At 52.2% G+C, this 14,194-nt stretch overlaps 1 protein-coding gene across 1 annotated transcript in view; it reads left to right on the top strand.

The window, feature by feature from the left end:
• Positions 1-14,194, top strand: part of Stk10 (serine/threonine kinase 10) — a 96,583-nt gene that overhangs the window by 15,938 nt on the left and 66,451 nt on the right. Inside the window, exon 2 of the mRNA XM_028857792.1 lies at positions 6,889-7,053. Within this exon, the coding sequence (XP_028713625.1) occupies positions 6,889-7,053 (165 nt within the window). The remainder of the gene's footprint in view (positions 1-6,888; positions 7,054-14,194) is intronic.

Genomic DNA, 14,194 nt, shown 5'->3' with positions numbered 1-14,194 from the left:
CAGCCGTGGCCAGTTACTGCCTTTGAAAGTCTGAAGCTGTTTACATTCTCGCCTGTAATGAGGACTTCTATACTACATAGTCACCAGCGTCTGGGCATTATTGCCTGTTTTTGCTAATTTAATAAGTGTACAGCAATCTGTTTCACTTTTTTAGAGGCCTCTTTTGGCAGAATAGTCCCGTGGTTTCGGTGCCTGTGGTCTTAGTGATACTTTCTACGTTGGTCCCCAGATCTCAGGCTATCTCTCCTGGGCATCTTGTGACCGTCCCTCTGTGGTCAGGGTGGCAGTGGTGATGGCCCTTGTTACACGTGTGGTTGGTGCTGAAACACTTCCGTCCATGCCTGCTCTCTGTGGGAACGTCCCCAGATGGGAGACTCATTTCCTGAGTCCCCGGGGGAGTTTATTGTCTCACATAACCCAGAAACCTAAGAGCAGCGCCACGGGACAGCTGGCTCTACTGCTGTGTGGTGCTCGAACCCTGGCTCCTCCCTCAGTGGGCCCTGCTTCTGTCTTGTTTTTACCCTCCGGCAGACTCTCTGAGGAAGTGACGAGATAGACTGTCTGGATGGGGATATGGCTCAATGGTAGATGTTTGCCTAGAATTCGTAAAGCCTCGGGTTCAATCCCCAGCATCACTAAACAAAGCCCAGAGCTGGGGAGATGGCTCAGTGTAAATACCCGGCAAGCATGGCGACCAGAGTTTGGTCCACACCACCCATGTAAAAGCTGGTAATCCCTTCCAGGATCATGGGAGTTGGAGCCAGGCAGTCCCATGGGGCAAACTGGCTAGATTATGCAAAGCCACGAGCTCTGAGTGATGCAGAAAGACACCCAACATCAACCTCAGGCCTTCGCATGCATGTATAAACACATGTGTGTCCACCTATGCAAACACATACACACACACCATACATACACATACCACAAAACCAAAACCCACTTTAGACTGGTTAAAATGTCGGACTAGGGACATAGTTCAGTGGTAGAGTCCTTGCCTAGCATGTATGACCTTAGGTCTGAGCCTTAGCACAGGAGCCAGGGAGGTGAGGGCAGTGTCCCCAGTCCCCCCGCTCCCTTCCACTCTGCCAGTTTAGCCACCCTAGAGAAAGAAAAAGCTGCTTTTCTTTAACCTTAAGAAAGTGGCAAACAATTCAAAAACAGACAAGAAACCATTCAGGGAGAGTTTGCCTACCTTGGGTCACATGCCCAACCCTGAATGAGTAGCTGTGACAAAGCTTGGCCCTGACTGGTTGGTGGGGCCTGGATGTGCACCTGGACCAGGGAGGGGTCAGCCCTTCTGGGTCCGTGGACTGAGGGTGAGATTATTCCCAAAGACAGAGATTTGCACGGACAGTGGGAATGGGATGTCCCAGGGCTCATTTCAGGCGACTGCAGGGGTTCCAAGGCTCTTGTCTTCGGCACCCCATTCTCCTTCAGTCACTGTGCTCAGGCTTGGGTGTCTGCGTTCTTTGTGTGTGTGGACTCAGTTTCCCCATCTGGAGGATGGGGATCAGGGACTTAGTGTTCAAAGCTGTGGCTGAAGGCCTGGCTGCATTCTGGGGTCTCAGCCATTTCCTGGGAAGGGAAGGAACTGAGTGGTCGGCTGGTAGCCAGAGAAGGGAAGGGTCTGGGGCCTGGCTTCTGCTGGCTTCCATGCTCCCAGGTCTCAGGAATCCCCCAGCTCCTGAACGGGCTTGCTGCACCTCTCGGGGAGGGCAGGGTTCCCAGCTGGGCTGAGAGGATGGCCCCACCTCTTCTAGGCTGTCACAACGGGGAGGATTGTTCCCACAGAGTGTCTGGGCCAGAAAACACAAGTGGCCACTGTGTCCGCTTTCAAGGGTGTGGGCTCCAAGGTTAGAGACCGCCAGCCAGCAGCGGGACTGGGGATCCCCCTCATTCCTGGTCTGGCCTCGGTACTGGTGGAGATGGACGTTGGGAGCCTTGATGCTGTGTGTTTATGGGAATCCTGCCTGCTCACCTCCGAGTGCACTTCATTTGTTCAGATCTTACCCGTTCTCCAGGCTCTCCAGAGAGAGAGAGAGAGAGAGAGAGTTTGGGCATCATGCCTCACCCTCCAACTGTACAGAGTGAAAATGGAGGCCCAGGCAGGACTCATGCTGACTCTACAGGCAACTCTGGAAAGCAGTTAGGTTCAAGGACTTTGAAACACCAGGGGCCCAAGTCTTAGTTACAGCTATGTCCTTGGACTTGGCTTCACCTCTGGGAACATATGGTTTCTGTTTTTATGGGTCTCAACTCTGTTGGCCAGGAGCTCCTGGGCTCAAGTGATCCTCCTGCCTCTGCCTTCCAAGCAGTTGGTACTACAGCTACCACACCTGTTCCTCCATTTTCTTATACATAAAGCAGAAAGACAGACAGACAAACAAGCAAACAAGCAGTCTCCAGGAAGCACAGTGTTCTCTTTGAACCCAAGGTCCAAGTCAAGACCACAGCCCTGGACTCCATCATCTCCTTTCCAGGCCTCAGTTTGACGTCTGGGAAGTGAGCCTGTAGCCAGTGCCGGCCTCAGTGCCTGGGAGAGGCTCCGTGCCTGCCCCTGTCAAGGTCCCCTTGCTCGGGGTGGGGGTGGGGGGCCTTGGTGCTGGCTGTGCTTGTCATTCGTCTTTAGCTCATGGTGACTGAACTTCTGGAAGTGATTTGGTACTCAGAGCAGACCGGCTTGTGACAGATCTGGCCTTCAGCAGTCACACGCCTGTCCGACTCGCAGCTGGCTCCTCTGTTGCCTGAGAAGGGCATTTGCCTTCCAGGTCCGAGTGCCAGTGGTCAGCACTGTTTGTTTGTTTGTTTGTTTGTTTTCAGTCATCGCTGTTACAACATCCTCTGTTGCCTTTTGGGAATGGATTGACGCCTCTGCCGGACTCTTAAGGAATCTGATTTTGGCACAGTGTCTGCACGGCCCCTCCCTGGTGGGCTCTGGCTTCTGAAATCTGAGTGAGGCCCTGGGCACTGACTGAGTAGTCTTGGTGTTGACATTGGCTCCTTGCTGAAGGCCCCCGCCCTTTGGTCAACGCCGCTTTTACGGTGTGGGCAAAGCAGGGTCTGTGCACTCCTGGAGAACACTCCCCATCCCCCACATTTACAGGAAAATGTCTTTTTTCAGGAAACTCAGGAAAAGGTGGCATACAGCCTTCTTCACCAGAACCCTCGGCACTGAAAGTCAGTGATGAACGGGTGGCTTTTGCCTAGCTCATTGTGGTTAAGGTGCTGTGGTCACCTGACCCTTCATCTGCTACCCCCAAAGGCCTCACCCTTCCTCTCTGCCTTTCCAAAGGCCCAGAGGTACCTAACTTAAGTCTCTTCTAGAGAGAGACTCTGACTGCTCATCTAATAGATTTTTAAGGTGTTCTGAGCAAGTGTTTGAAATTGAGTTGAGGAGAAAAGAACCCTTCCCCGCTAACGCACACCCCCCCTGCTGATCTGGGCTCCTGGGCTGGGGCTGGAGGTCTCATGACTTCTGGTCTGAAAAAAACTTTGGTGGAGGAAGACTGGTCAGTGGGAGCGTGCAGGCTTGGGAGCAGGCTTCCGGAGGTCCAGACCCACCCTGCTGCTTTGCTCTTGGGGCCTTGCCTCAGTCTCCCCATCTAACTGCACTGCTCTGGAGGATGGTTGAGATAGCACACCTAAGGAGCATAATCCAAGGGTGAGCAAACCCTGTCTCCCCATAAATGAACTGTCCTAATCACTGTCGGGGGCCCGGGGCTCTTGGCCGCTTAGATAGGAGGACCCCAGCTGAGACCAGACAGGAAAGTGCCTGTTTGCATCCTCCCCACCACTTCCTTCTCGAAGGCTCCATCTCAGGTGGGTACCTTCTGGGGCCATGCCCATCACAAGCATCCAGCCCCCTGCTCCCTCTTAGCAGGATAGGTAGCACCTCTCCATCCAGACCTTAATTGCTGAGGCCAGGGAGAGTGTCATCCTATATGGGTCTTGCCCGAAGCATAGCAAAGGTCATCAGGCTATAGAGGCTTCTCAGTGCTGGGGATTGTGTGGATGTGTAGAGTCTAGAGCAATGGTTCTCAACCTATGGGTCATGACCCCTTTGAGAGGGACGTCTAACAACCCTTTCACAGAGGTCGTCTAAGACCAACAGAAAAGAGATTCGTTATGACTCAAAACAGTAGCAAAAGTACAGTTATGAAATAGCAACAAAAATAATTTATGGTTGGGAGTCACCACAACATGAGTGACTGACTGTTAAAGGGTCACAGTGTTAGGACAGATGAGAAGCCCTGCCCTAGAGAATATGGAGACTCGGTGACAGCAAATGACCCAGGTTCCAATTCCAGGCATGTGTGTCCCCTCTCTGGACTTGGCCTTGCTTCTCAACCTTGCAGCGGGAGTCTGAGCTGCAGGTTGCCGCACCCTGACCCTCTGGGTGAGTGTGCATTGTCACCCGGGGGCCGAAGATGCACAGGAAGAGCTGCCCTGGGTGTGCAGAGGTCATGGCAGGTGGGAGGCACAGCACCCTCAAGAAGGCACGGGCAGAGCATGGGTGAGGCACGGGTGTTCCCGGCCCGGGTACCCACTGCCCCTGTGCTGCTGATGTTAGGGCCACGTCGTCACAGTGTGTCCTCTGTCAACGCTGTGAGCACGGCCCGTGTGAGCACCGGGGTGCAGCTTGAAGGACACAAAGGGAGCTGTGGGTCTTGTGTCCTGTTTTGGGGGCGCCTTGTGAGGTGGAGGGTGGTGGCGCTGCCTCCACCCCCCTGCTTATTTCGCTCTTCCTTTTTGGAATTTTGGCAAGATAGAGTTAATAACCTGTTTATCACATTAGCTTTTCCAAGGCCCACAGCTCCAAGGCTTTGTGTTATTATTTTATTTTATTTTTGAGACACCGTCTCACTATATAACTCTGGCTGTCCTCGAACTCAGTGTAGACCAGGAGGACTTCAGACTTGCAGAGATCCTCCTGCCTCTGCATCCTGAGTGCTGAGATTCATGGCCTGTGTCACCATGTCTGGTCCAAGATGTTTTTGTGTTTTGTTTTTAAATCATGTCCAACAAATTCTGGATCTGATAAAAGGCCACCCCACTCCCACACAGTCTCTGGGAATCTCTGAATTTTTGTCTCTGACCATCCTAGGTCGGTTGTATGGAATCATGAAGTATTTAGGTTTTGTGCCTGGCTTGTTTCACTTAGACCAGTATTTCTCTCTCTCTCTCTCTCTCTCTCTCTCTCTCTCTCTCTCTCTCTCTCTCTCTCTCTCCCTTCCCTCTCTCTCCCTCTCTCTCCCTCCCTCCCTCCCTTCTTTTAACTTTTATTTTTTTATGTGTGTGTGTGTGTGTGTATGTCTGGGCACTATGTGCATGCAGTGCCTGAGGAGGCCAGAAGAGGGCATTGGATTTCCCCCTCCTATGGATTTATGGATGTTTGTGAGCCACCGTGTGAGTGCTGGGAATCGAACCCAGGTCCTCTGCAAGAGCAGCCAGTGCTCTTAACCACTGAACCATTTCTCCAGAGAACAGCATTTTCAAGGTTCATTTGTCACGGTTGCAGCATTTTGTGGTGGAACAACAGACTATTGTATGGATGTGTTAGTTTCTTTGGTAGCCCTCAGGTGGGTCTCGCCCTTGGCTGTGGGCATGCTGTGCGGTGTGCTGACAAGTTAGAACCCCTACTTCGGGCTCTTTTGGCTCTGAACCTGTAGTGGCGTTGCACGTGTGTGATGGTCCCTGGAGTATGGCTCTCTGTGCTGGTCGCCCGCTGCCATCCCGCACCCCTCCAGTTCTCCTTCTGTGCTGGTCGCACGCTGCCGTCCCGCACCCCTCCAGTTCTCCTGTGCTGGTCGCCCGCTGCCATCCCGCACCCCTCCAGTTCTCCTTCTGTGCTGGTCGCACGCTGCCGTCCCGCACCCCTCCAGTTCTCCTTCTGTGCTGGTCGCACGCTGCCGTCCCGCACCCCTCCAGTTCTCCTGTGCTGGTCGCCCGCTGCCGACCCGCACCCCTCCAGTTCTCCTTCACACACCCTCAGCAGCTCCTGTTATGGTTCTGTTTCCTGACTGTGTCGTGCTAGCTGGTGAAAACTTTCTCTCTTTTTCATCAGATAATGCCATGATGCATGGAGGGAATCCCCATTCCAACAGGCACATATACACGAACCCCCTCCACAGGCACACGAACCCCCACATACACATACACAGGAACACACATACACACAGGCATATGCACACAAACCCCTCCTACACATACACACGAACCCACAGAGGCACATGAATCCCCCCTACATGCACATACACAGGAACACACACATACATACACACACACAGAGGCACATTTGTGTGAACCCTGGCATATGCACATGAACCCCCCCACAAGTACATGCACATGAACCTCCCTACATACATATACACAGGAACCCACCCCCAACACACACACACAGGCACTTAAACACAAACCCCTCCTACACACACACACACACACACACACACACACACACACACACACAGGAACCTTAAACAGCACACAGTGACAATGCTCATGAGTCCTCTGTTTCAGGCTTTTCCTGGCCAGCTGTCAGGAATAGTTTTCCTCAGAGTTTTTGTTCTTCTTCTTTCTTTTCATTTTTGTGTTATAACGACTTTATTTTTTATGTGTGTCTGTGTGTAGGCACTAGCCTACTCTTGTATGTTTCCCATAGCATGGTTATATCTTACTTCCTCACTAAGCACATGGAATGTTCTTTCTGGTCTGAGCTCCCCTCTGTCCACACCTTGTGTGCCCGGCCGTTGGTGGGAAGTGTCTGTCAGGTCGGTGTCTCGGATCCTTAGATATCCACCTGTTTTCACACTTGTACTGGGGGCGGGGAAGCCTCCCAGGGCCGGCTCCTGCCCAGCCTGTCTTGTAACCTTCCTTGTCTCCACTTTCCAGGCCAAAAACAAGGAGACCGGTGCCTTGGCAGCAGCCAAAGTCATCGAGACCAAGAGCGAGGAGGAACTGGAGGACTACATTGTGGAGATTGAGATCCTGGCCACCTGCGACCACCCCTACATCGTGAAGCTCCTGGGGGCCTATTACTATGATGGGAAGCTGTGGGTAAGAGTGCGCCACCTGCCCCCCCCTCCACACTCAGCATCTGCTGTGTGGGTCAGGGCCACAGCAGGGAGAAGGTGGAGTTGGCTGCTGAGTCCTTGGTACCCCCTTCTCACACTCACCTCACTTCCCACACTCAGGCCGAGGCCGCAGAAGCAGAAAAGTCCCCAGAGTCCGGGCTGTCCTTGCGTCCTGTGCTGTAGCATGAGCTAGAGAAGGCTGGACCCGTTACCAACTCTCCGTGAGTGGACGGATGAGCGTCCCTCATCTAGAAATCTGAGACAGTCCAAAGGGTTCGGCTGCTCGGAGCATTTCCGATTTTATGCCGTCTTTGTGTGTGCTAGGTCCGAGGTCCTTCGAGCCTGAGCACGGCACCCCGTAAGGAATTCTCACCTCATGGTGCCTTGGACATGGAACACTCCAGGATTAAGTGGGTGAATTCTGGCTGGATGCCCAGAGGCCTGGTGTGGACAGGGAGCCTGAGTGCTGATCTTGGGTCCTTTGCAGGACTCACATCTCTCCCACTTCTAAGCACTTCCCTCCTGAGCATCACCCTTGGCTCCTGCAAGGGTCCTGGGACCTCACTGGCTTCATAAGATGAGGCAGCCCTGCATAAACGCCTGTCAGCAGGCTGACACCTCTCAGCTGGCAAAACCCAGATGCCCTAGAATGTGTGTGCATCTTGCTAAACTTGTTTTCTGCCAAGTCTCTCTTGCGCGTGTGTGTGTGTGTGTGCACGTGCGTGTTTTCAATGGTGGGAACTGACTGCGTCTAGGGTCTTGTGTATGCTAGGCAAGTGCTCTACCACTGAGCTAAATCTCCAGCCCCGTAGCATGCATATATTTATATGAACACATACACTGACACATATGTAAGTAATCCCCCTCTAAACTCTGGACACCAAGGAAGTGAAGTGATATGTGTGTAAGAAACCTTCCAGTAAGTTCTGGGTGCAGCTGGCAGTGTCAGAACCTTGCAGACATTTGGAGGCATGGCTGAGGGTCCTCAGGCGCCGGGCATCTCAGCCATTCCTGGGGCTGTGTGAGCCCAGGTCTTGCCACTGCGGGAGGGAGGGGTGCTTCAGAAGCACCCCTTGTTCAGGAAGGATGTTTCAGGCGTGGTGCTCACTACTGTGGTGACTTGGTATGTTTGGAGGGGTTTCCATGTCCAGTTAGGTCTCAGAACACCGGGGAGCTTGGTATTGGCCAGGAACACTTTATCATTTTTCATGCCCCGTGGGAAGTAGAGTCTTGGCTTTACAGTGGCAGACTGCCTGGCTTACTGGTGCTAAATAGAGAACCCTGGTTCACTGGAGAAGGCGATCCGGCTGCTTAGGGAACAGAGAGTTCCCAAGGCCCCAAGCTCTCTCACCTCACAGGCAGGAATGGCCGCCAGCAGGAGGAAGTCACTGGCTGAGGGACAGGGACCAGCCTTCCCAGCTTGTGTTAGGCTGGTGCCCATCGCCGGGAGATGCCCGAGGAAGGACTTCTTAACACAAGACATTTAGTTGGCATGCAGCTCTGGAGGTTCAGGGCCGTGGTGCCAAGGTTGGCTGGGCTCTCACGATGGGCTCAGGTCAGTGGGAATCATGGAGGGTTTTGTTGAAGAAAATCTCACAGTGAATTTGGGAGCCAGAGAGCACCTAAGGTCCCAGAAAGGCTCTCCTTCCTCATTAGTCCTTCCTTAGGGCCTGTCTCTGTGACGTCATAACTAGTCTCCGCTCTTAAAGGTGATGACATCTCCCATGGACATCACCACACTGAGGACCAGGCTTTCAGTGCCTGAACTCTTGCCTGGGGGTACACACAGGCCATGGCATAGCTCCCCCACCCCGGGCTCTGTCCCCTGTCACTCCCCCCACCCTGGGCTCTGTCCCCTGTCACTCCCCCCACCCCGGGCTCTGTCCCCTCTCACTCCCCCCTCCCAAGGCTCTGTCCCCTGTCCTTGTATCTTTCTTTTTACTGCTTGGAGCATCACTTGGGGGAGCCACTTGGGCAGGAGTGGTGAGATAAAATCTACACAGCTAACTTCAAATTTCTAAAGTCCTGCTTGTCCCCTGTCCCCTGGGACCCTGGAGGTAGAGCAGGACAGGGAGAGTCACTAGGTGGTGAGGAAGAAACAGAAACATGGAGAGGTGAACCTCTTGCTCAGAGCCGAGGGTGGATGAAGCCAGACTTCATATTTTCTGTCTTGATTCATGGGGCCACTTTCTGTTGTGTTGGTTGTTGTGGTGGTGTTTGTTGTTGTGGTGGTGTTTGTTGTGGTGTTTGTTGTTGTGGTGTTTGTTTCAGGGCTTCAGTGTTCTTCACTCATTTGACAGAAAATACAGCAGATGAACAACAGACTTCAGCTAACGTCCTGGAGTCGCTTTGAAAACTCTTTTTCTAGGGCTGGATGGCGCTTGTTCTGCAAGTCCGGGGACCTGAGTTCAGTCCCCAGAACTCATGAATGCATAGGGAGGGAGTGACCTCAAAGTGTCCTCTGAACTCCACACATGCATCATGGCATGTGCACACGCACGCGCGCGCGCGCACACACACACACACACACACACACTAATAGTAGTAGTAATAGTGATTGTTTCTAGGCAATTAGAGAAAGAAGAAATGACTGATGTCACTTGGGTAGTTACTGAAGAAAAATGGGAACATGTGGAAAGGCAAAAAAATAAAAACTGCTTGAATTTTTTCTTTTCTTTGCCAGAGGACCCACTGGTAACAAAATGTTTTCTTTCTTTCTTTTTTCTTTTTGTTTTGTTTTGTTTTGTTTTTTGGTTTTTTGAGACAGGGTTTCTCTGTGTAGCTTTGCGCCTTTCCTGGATCTTGTTCTGTAGACCAGACTGGCCTCAAACTCACAAAGATCCGCCTGCCTCTGCCTCCCAGTGCTGGGATTAAAGGCATGAGCCACCACCGCCCGGCGTTTTTTTTTTTTTTTTTTTTTTTTTTTTTTTTTTTCAAGACGGTTTCTCTGTGTAGCTTTGGAGCTTGTTCTGGAACTTGCTGTGTAGACCAGGCTGGCCTCGAACTCACAGAGATCCGCCTGGCTCTGCCTCCCGAGTGCTGGGATTAAAGGTGTGCACCACCACCGCTGCCCTCAAAATGTATTTTCTAGATGTTTTCATACATAGAGTTTTAAAATAAGTTGGGGTGCCATGCCTGTTACTGTGTGTTTGCCCTTTTAGTTGAGACACCCTACTCACCATCACATCACCATCCCTCCCCTACCCACTCTCTCGCCATCACTCCATCCATCTCTCCCCATCCACATCACTCCATCCATCTCTCCCCATCCACATCACTCCATCCATCTCTCCCCATCCACATCACTCCATCCATCTCTCCCCATCCACATCACTCCATCCATCTCTCTCCATTCACGTCACTCCATCCATCTCTCCCCATCCATGTCACTCCATCAATCTCTCTCCATTCACATCACTCCATCCATCTCTCCCCATCCACCATCACTCCATCCATCTCTCCCCATCCACCATCACTCCATCCATCTCTCCCTATCACCGTCCCACATTGGTGGAAACATCAGGTAGGCAATTACAGCAAATTGGGGAAATCTCTCCTATAGGTCTCAGATGCTGACAGTTCTTAGCTTTTGGGTTGATGAAAGCTAGGGACCTGTTTATACATTCCAAAAGGATTTAAGTAGTACTCACAGGATATTAGATCACACACAGAGGTGGGCAATGAATGGCTTTTTAAAGGGGCCAAGGTGGCCTAAGATAATTTGACTCTGGAGCTGCAACATTCAAACTTCCCCATTCATTGAAGTTCCAGCCTGTCGGTCAGTTTTTATAGAATGTTCAGTGTAGGTGTGACTTCTTTTGGCAACTTCATAACGTCGTTGCTGCTCTTGGACTGGGGTGACCCTGAGGAGAGGTGCAGCTGGTACAATAATTGGAGGCCATATTGTGCAAGGCCTGGATGCCAAGGGGAAGATTTTACATCTGACCTTATCGAGGTCAGCCTTCAGACCAGCAGGCTCAGCACCTCCTGGAACGATCAGTCATGTCGGTGAGGGAGCCCCACCTGACCCTCCCCAGTCATAAGGGGGTGCTGCCCAGCAGCCTGTAGTTTGAGAGCCTTCTGGGTGAGTCATGGTCGTTTACGTTTGAAAACATCTATTTTAGGCCTTGGCAACCCTGTTGCATTTTTGCTCAGGGGAAGTACATTCTGTGTTGTAGGAAAACGTCAGCTCTGGGGGCAAGAGGTAAAGCACTGAGTCTTGTCAGGAAGCAGTTTAGTGGACCTGGCCAGAAGCCTAAGGATGTGATGTAGAACATGGACCAGCTTCGGGGGAAGGAGCATTTGAACTGTGCCTTCCAGGATGCATAGGCGTTAGAAAGAAGCAAGGTGTGAAGCCGTGTGGTTCTGAGATTGAAGTTTGGAGGCCACACTGTGGGGTGTGGGGCCACACCTCTGTGGGGTGGCTTGAGGCCCAGGCTTCCTGCGTGGTCTCAGGAGCCAGCTTTCCCATGTAGGTGTGTACCAGAACTAGTCAGGGCTGCTCCCAGGGCTGGACATTGAGGAGCTGGCTGTTAGCTGAGCTCCTGCATCCCGAACAGGCGAGATGGACCTTTCTTGCCCCAGAGTAGTCCTCTGCCTGCCGTCTTACAACGTGAGGTCACTGTCTTCCAGAATTTACAGATTAGAACAATCCCTCTAGCCACTCCTCATTTCCACTTCTGCTTTTAAATATTTAATGGTACAAGTGGTGGAACACACACACACACACACACACACACACACACACACACACACACACCTCCATATGCCTTGAAGGGCAGGCTGCAGACCCATGATAGCTGTGTTTGAAGGGGTAGGTAGGGTGGGGGTGGGGAGTCTTTCTTAAGTTAGAATTTATTTAATGCCTGGTGGTGGTGGAGCATGCCTTTAGTCCCAGCATTTGGGAGGCAGAGGCAAGCGGATCTCTGAGTTTGAGGCCAGCCTGATCTGCAGAGTGAGTTCCAGGACAGTCAGGGGTACACAGAAGCCCAGTCTCAAAAAACAAAACCAAAATATTTAACCCAGTTTAAAAGGCCATTTTGACATATGATCAATATAAAAGTTATTAGCAAGACATTTTTGCTTTTTTATTCTGTCTTCAAATCCTGTGTGTGCTCTGTCCTTGTGGCACACTTTTAAAAGTTAAAAGATATTAAGCTTCCATCAGAAACCCTTTATCTAGTCATATGTTACAAAATTCCCATAGGATTCACACCCCAAGTGTCCTTGTGTTCTTCGGTGTGCCCGGTAGCTGAGCTGAGTGGATTTGAACATTTAACTTAGCTAGAAGTGAGTACAATGGCCAATAGTCCGTTTCCTCCTTGAACCAGACAGGCCCCTGGCTTCCCAGTTCATCCACCATGGCTGACCATGGGCCTTGGCCACGTGTGTGTCCCCACCACCCCACCCTAAACCAGATGGCAGTCTCTGGGCCTCTCTCCCAGCATGCACCAGGCCTCTCTCCCAGCAGGCACCGGGTCTCTCTCCCAGCATGCACTGGGCCTTTCTCCCAGCATGTCCTGGTTAGAACATTGGGAGGGAAGCTGTGTTCTGGGTGTGCACAGAGGCTCTTTGGATAGAACGCTCAGGCTTCTAGCTAATGCCCATTTCTGTTGGGTAAATGTTCCCATCACGGTCAGTTTCAGGGGTCATGCGGTGGGTCAGTCTGGCAGGTCCCTGGTCTCCTTGGGCCCAGAGTCTTCGAGTGGAAACACACTCTAAAACACAGATGTGTGTGGGAGGACTTGAGCAAGTGAGGTGGAGTAAAATTCAGTGGGGAAGTACCCCAGACATAGATTTCTGGGGTGTGGTCAGGAGCCAGGGCCTGCAATAGGAGAACACCTACCTCCAGGGAAGGGGCGGGGACATTGAAAGGATCCCAGAAGGCTAGGTGGAGGCAGACCTCTGCAAATTTGGTAGCAACAGTAGGAAGTTCCGAGGTCCTGGGGCAGGTGCCGTAGAGGACCAGACTGGTCTACCTCAGCTGGAGTCGGGCTGAGAGTGAAATGAAATGTGGACTAGGTTGTCCACAGCGCCTGTTCTAGCGGCTGGGAATTCAGCAGTGAGCAGGCAGCCTCGTAACAGGGAGAACAGCTAATTAGGAGGTAGCTCCATTATTTCCACAGCGCTCACGAGTGTGTGGAGGCCAGAGGTCAATGTTGTGTACCTTCCCCAGTCACTTTCCGCCTTAATTTTGAGGCACCATTTTTCACAGAACCTGGATTTCATTGATTCCGTTGGGCTGGCTGGCCTCTGAGCTCCGGGGATCCACCCGTCGCCACCCCTCCTGCGCTGGAATTGCAGGTGCTTGGACCACCATACCCAGCTTTTTATGTGAGTGCTAGGACGTCCTCATGCCTGCTGGGCCGACTGAGTCAGTCATCTCCCCAGCCCCAGCACTTGCAGCTTTAAAAAAAGATATCTCACTTTTTAGACATTAAAGACACTTCTTTAAAAAGAAGCTTTCATATCATCACCTTAGGTGAAAAACTGGGTCCGTTGCCATAGAAATAAAACAAAGATGTTCTGTTGTGGCTGAGCCCTTTGCCCTTATGAAAAACCTTGGCCTGGGTCCTGCTCCGCCGAAGGCCCCCTGGGAGGGCAAGCAAAGACTGAGGAAAGACAATGTGCAGCCTCAATACGAGGTGGCACTTCCGCCCTCCTGCCAGGCCCCCCCGTGGGGGAAACGGTTCCGTGGTAAGGACATCTGGCCAGACCAAGCCACACTAGGTCAGGAGGGCTTCTTGCTTGGGGTGGGATGGTGAAGGACCAGAGTGACCTGTCTGTGTCACTGTGGGGTGGACAGGCAGAGCCTGGGCATGGTGCTGTCTCCCACCTTGGAGCTGATTTCTCATTGCTCACTGTGAACCCCATGCTTTTAGCTGTGGAGTCCTCTCTTGATGAAGCTTCCACAGACATCGTGTGGGAAGAGGGACACTGGCTGCTGGAAGCCACCCACCCACTCCTTCCCGAGTGGCCCCGGAGTAGGAGCTGAGTTTTTGAGACTGTTTAGTCTGCGCCAGGGTCAGCACTGGGACTGTGGGCAGTTTGGAGCAGACGAGCCTTGCTGGGCTGTCCTGGGCATGGCAGGCTTGGCACCACCCTCATCTCTGTCCAGCAGGGCC

This window comes from Peromyscus leucopus, chromosome 8b (genome assembly GCF_004664715.2).
Source record: "Peromyscus leucopus breed LL Stock chromosome 8b, UCI_PerLeu_2.1, whole genome shotgun sequence".
Lineage (NCBI taxonomy): Eukaryota > Metazoa > Chordata > Mammalia > Rodentia > Cricetidae > Peromyscus > Peromyscus leucopus.
The sequence above is the reverse complement of the archived record's forward strand: the minus strand, read 5'-3'. Positions and strand labels throughout refer to the sequence as shown.